Source organism: Ostreococcus tauri (assembly GCF_000214015.3).
Source record: "Ostreococcus tauri WGS project CAID00000000 data, contig chromosome 12, whole genome shotgun sequence".
In the NCBI taxonomy this organism is placed as follows: domain Eukaryota; kingdom Viridiplantae; phylum Chlorophyta; class Mamiellophyceae; order Mamiellales; family Bathycoccaceae; genus Ostreococcus; species Ostreococcus tauri.
Genome location: NC_014437.2, coordinates 227,056 through 231,764, shown reverse-complemented (window position 1 = coordinate 231,764; position 4,709 = coordinate 227,056). Strand labels below are relative to the sequence as shown.

At 58.3% G+C, this 4,709-nt stretch overlaps 4 protein-coding genes across 4 annotated transcripts; 1 reads left to right on the top strand and 3 right to left on the bottom strand.

The window, feature by feature from the left end:
- Positions 1 to 120: 120 nt before the first annotated feature.
- Positions 121 to 732, top strand: OT_ostta12g01420 (Myb domain, plants; the record flags this gene model as incomplete). Its single annotated transcript, XM_003082243.2, has 1 exon — positions 121 to 732. One exon carries the CDS (start codon positions 121 to 123, stop codon positions 730 to 732), a length of 612 nt encoding a protein of 203 aa, XP_003082291.2.
- Positions 733 to 895: 163 nt separating this feature from the next.
- On the bottom strand, positions 896 to 2,158 carry OT_ostta12g01410 (Alpha-ketoglutarate-dependent dioxygenase FTO,C-terminal; the record flags this gene model as incomplete). Its single annotated transcript, XM_022982856.1, has 1 exon — positions 896 to 2,158. The coding sequence occupies one exon, from the start codon at positions 2,156 to 2,158 to the stop codon at positions 896 to 898; it is 1,263 nt and encodes a 420-aa protein (XP_022840077.1).
- Positions 2,159 to 2,248: 90 nt separating this feature from the next.
- Positions 2,249 to 3,254, bottom strand: OT_ostta12g01400 (unnamed product; the record flags this gene model as incomplete). Its single annotated transcript, XM_022982855.1, has 2 exons — positions 2,249 to 2,958; positions 3,146 to 3,254. The coding sequence occupies 2 exons, from the start codon at positions 3,252 to 3,254 to the stop codon at positions 2,249 to 2,251; spliced, it is 819 nt and encodes a 272-aa protein (XP_022840076.1).
- Positions 3,255 to 3,549: 295 nt separating this feature from the next.
- Positions 3,550 to 4,701, bottom strand: OT_ostta12g01390 (Pheophorbide a oxygenase; the record flags this gene model as incomplete). The annotated part of the gene is made up of 1 exon (XM_003082241.2): positions 3,550 to 4,701. One exon carries the CDS (start codon positions 4,699 to 4,701, stop codon positions 3,550 to 3,552), a length of 1,152 nt encoding a protein of 383 aa, XP_003082289.2.
- Between the last annotated feature and the right edge of the window lie 8 nt (positions 4,702 to 4,709).

The window sequence follows — 4,709 nt, the reverse complement described above, 5'->3', positions numbered from 1 at the left end:
GTGGGGGCTCGGAGGGGTCGCGAGAGGGGGACGCGGGACGCGTCGTCGGCGCGCAGCGGCGGCGGCGACGCGGGTTCGGCGCGCGGGGATGGGGCGCGCCCGGTGATGGCGGTGCATCCGATGGCGGCGGTGCATCCGATGGCGGCGGTGCATCCGGTGATGTACGCGGAGGCGTATAAGACGTACGCGCTCGCGGTGCCGCATCGGTTGATGTACGTGCAGATGGCGGCGGCGGCGGCGACGGCGGCGGTTCTCGGGCCGGCGCCGGCAAAGTTCCAAAGTCTCTACGGGCCCAGCTTGAGCGGTGGGTGCGTCGCGACGGGCGAACTGAGGAAGAGAGCTAGGCTCGTTTGGACCCCCGCGCTTCACGCGCAGTTCGTCGCGGCGGTTGAAAAACTTGGCGTCGACGCGGCGGTGCCAAAGTCAATCATGAAAATCATGAACGTCGAAGGACTGACTCGCGAGAACGTTGCCTCACACTTGCAAAAATATCGAATCAATCTCAAGAGGAAAAAGTTCAGCTCGGAGTCGACCGAGGGGCTGGATGACACGGACGGTGATACTCGTTCGATGCGCAAGAAGAACAAAGCTGAGGCTGGGGATAGCGATCGAGGAAGCGGTCCGACGACAAATGGAAGCGACGACGACGTCACAACGAGAAAGTTGAGCTCGTCCTGTTATGGTGAGGAGACGAGACATGAGTCGAAGCGCCGCGTGAGAGAGTATAAGTGAGATGAAGAGATGGACATCAACCAGGATCCGCTTTGCCGAAATAAACATACCGCTCGTGGTGCGAAGACGCGCCAAAGCCAATTTTTGTCACATTATTCATGAGGAGACGGTATCTTCCGAATACAGCTGCAATACTAGCTTGTATGTTGTAACAATAATAGTTTCACGATTCGCCCTTGAGCTTTGCCTGCTCGGCTTCTACAAAATAGATGACTGGTTTAAGTTCAAACGGCAGCGGCGACGTGTCGTCGTATTGCGGAAGATCAACCGGTCGCTGCGACTCCGGCAGTGCTGCGTACGCGGACGCACTAATTCTCTTCACGTGCTCGTCGCGAAGCTCTTTGACTTCTTTCATCGCGTACAGCATCATTGAGTAAGCCCTGCTCGGTTGCGGAGTCGATTCGGGCGAGAGCTTCAACTTGGATAATATGGCGCGGAAGCACGCCTCCATGCGATCCCAAGCCTCCGTCAGCTCCGCAATACGTTGAGTCCAGTACGTTTTATGCTGACGAGCGTGCGTATCTCCCTGTAGATGGAACATCCTGATCCATTGGAATTCAACCTCGCGATGAATTTCAGCCAATAGTTGGATCTTTTTGGCGTCTAAACTCGCGCTCTTGTTCTCTAAATCCGGAATCAAAGCCAACGCTTCGAGACACCGCCTCTTAATATACTGAAATGTGTCCTTTTCGACCACGCCCACGCGATGAGTCGAGCTATATCTCGCACTCGAACCGGTGAGAACGGCGTGATGGTGCGTAGCATTGAAATCCCCGCACATGTAATAAGTCGCCTTGTCCTTCAGCGGCACGCGAAGCGCGGGACACTGCTTCCCCAGAGCTCGAAGGGCCACGCTCCAGTCCGCCCTCTCGGGATCATCCACCGTGCTGTACACCGCCACGGTGGAATTCTCCCTGAGCGAAGAGTCGCTGTGCCAAGACACAGACGTGGTCCCCAAATCGAACAGCGCCTCGTCCTTCAGCGCGACCTCACTCTCCTCTCGCGTGTCCATGCGATTGATCAGCGTGACGTTGTACTCGCACTCCGATTCTCCGTGCCGCGTCCCTCTTAAAATCTCTCGCGTCCTCCGCGTCAGCGCCTCGTTCAGCCGTCGCGCCGTCGCGTACTCCCACCGCTTCTCTCCGTCCCAAGGCTGCGCGAAAAGTCGCAATTTCTGGTAGTGGTACGTCGTCCCTCTATCTCCGAGCAGCGTACGCGTGACGAACGTGCGCGAGACCTTGTTTCCGGCCGATAAAACGTCGTGGGTGAACTCACCCTCGCGCAAGAGCGAATCGAAAGCGCGCGCGACGTCGTCGTGGAGCGCCTCGGGGAGGATCTCCGGGTCATCCACGACGAACCCGTCGTAGTGGAACGATCGCACGCGTTCGTACGCATCGCCGTCGCCCGGGCCGAGGACGTCGGGCATTTTGGGAGAGGCGCAGTGCGGTCGCGCCCGCGACTGGTGCCAGACAAGGTGCGGAGAAATATTATTAATGACGGTTAAGCTTATAAGCGCTTAGAAGGCGGCGAAGAGGGTGATGCCAAGACGGGCAACGGTCATGGTAAAGTGCTTGGAGAACTCGGCCGCCTTGAACACGGCTTGGTGCTTGCGCATGACGTAGAGCATGGTGAGGGTGCTCAGGGCGTCAAACTTGGCGACGGTTTGAACGTCGCTGTTCGAGGCGGCGGTGAACATGATCATGGTCTGAAGCCATTTCATGAATCCGATAGTGGCGGTCCAGTGAACGGCGAGATAGTCCGTGGCTTTAACCTTCGGCGAGAACCAAACAGTCACGTCGCCGAAGTGGAGAATTATCATGTAGTAAAACTCCATGAGCAAAGCGATGGTGATGATCTTTTGCTTGAGGGACTTGGAGTCCTTGATCCAGTGTCGGAGTGGGACTAAGTTGCTGTCGACGCGCACGGCTTCGGCGAGAAGAAACATGGTAAGTACGGCAATGAAGGAGCCAAGCTTGTGCTCCGAGGCGACCATCCCGCCGCCGGCGCGATCCTTCGACCCATGGCACGCCAGCACTGTCGCCCGGGAGAACGCGGCGATGATGTTCGCGACGACGAATCGGTTTTTAAGCCCAGCACTGCCTTTCGCGGCGACGTAAAACGCCTGCATGCACGCCCACATCAACATGACGCCGAACGCGTTGTTGAAGAAATCTGTCACCGCCGTTGGCTCGAGCGCATAAAATTTTTTCATGGGCGTCGCGTACGCTGCGATCGGCAAGAAAACGCGATCGCGTCAGTCACCTCCCGTGTACTCCTTCGCGCCCGATGCATCGCGTCTCATCGAGATCCACGCGTGGAAACCGTCTGAAAATTACGAAGAATCTTGAAGAGACGATTCAATTGTTGAAAAATAACAACGGTGCGCGTCGTTGGTCGACGCGCTCCGACGCACTCGGGAGTTCACTGATGAAGAAGGACGCGTAGAAAACCCCGGTGACCGCGGTGAATTGCAACGCGCGCTTGGAGTCGATCATGCTCGCGGCGGGGAGGTCGACCGGCATCGAATATTTCGAAGAATCGTGCGTTCGGGTGTGACGGTTGGGCGATGCGTCGGGTGTGACGGTTGGGAGCGGGGTGGGTCTTGACATTTTTCAGCCAGACCGGTTGGCCCGCGGGCGGTGAGATGAGACGAATGACGAGCGCCGCAGACCTCGAGGTGGACGAAATCAAAAGGTATCAAGTTACACGGCTCGTTGTGAGTTAAATTTACGTGCGTCGTCGAGTCATCGCGTCGTCTCTGGGCTAAAAGTATTAATTCCGACGACGCGTCGCGGCGAGTGGCTGGCGAGCGAGAGCTCAAGACATCTCCACCTCGCACTCTTCGACGTCGCGGCCCTCCATGACGTTGCGCCAGCGACGATAATGTAAACCGAGCTTGTCGTACGCCACGGGGTGAGCCCAGACTCGACCGCCTCGCTGCATGCGATCTTGCTGACCGACGACGAGACGCAAGTCTTCGCCGAGGACTTGGTTCGCCATCTCCGTCCAAATCATCTCGATACCCGGGATGTACTGCGCCCAGTTCGCAAAATCAAGTGACATGCGGTAAAGTAGACGCGTGCGCCCGGGTGCGGAGGGCAAGCACACGTGGAGTTGGTGCAAGTGCTTCGGACACTCGTCCGCGGTGACGCCCTCCTTGAACTGCGCGCCGCTACCGACGGCGCCAGCTTGCGCCAAACCGATGTGACTGTCCACCATACACGGCGCCAAAAACTTCATATCGATCGGATACGGCTTCCAGCTTCCCTCGCTTTTACCGTTCGCCAAGAAATTTCCCATATCGTGCCACCCGTCGCCCGACTTGCGCAGTTTACTAGAAGCAAACTTCACCATGTTCGGCACACCCCAACCCTTGGCGAACGTACCGGTGTGCGTAAACGGAGCGTGCGCGAGATCGAGCAAATTCTCCATGAGCAACCCGTGCTCGACCGGGACGTCATCGATGATCAGTTCGGCGTGAATCGTGTACCCGCTCGGCGGCGCAAAGTGAGACGGTAGTTGCTCCGTCGGCGCCTCGCACGTGCCCGGCCACACCATGACGAGACCGTCTTTCACGCCCGTGGATAAGGTTCTCCGACTCTTCTTACTCTCGCACACGTACTCCGATCCCGTCAATTTCCGCAGCACCCACATCTCATCGAGCAAATTGAACTCGAATTCGTCGTCATTCTCCTTAAACTTGCTCTCAAACATAACCGGAAACCAAAACTCTCGCACCTTACTATCCTCGCGCGGCGTCGCCAGCGATCTCTCGTCCGCGAACTCCTTTCTCAACCCACCCCGCGGTTTCACCACCGCCTTCACCGTCTCCACCCTCGCCCGCGCGGTTTCCGCGTCCGTCCCCGTCGCCGCCTCCGTCGCCGCCCCGCGCGCGCGCGTCCCTCGCCGTCCCCCGCGCGTCCACCGCACCGCCGTCGCCCGTCGCGTCCCGACAGATCGCATCGTCATCGTCGTCA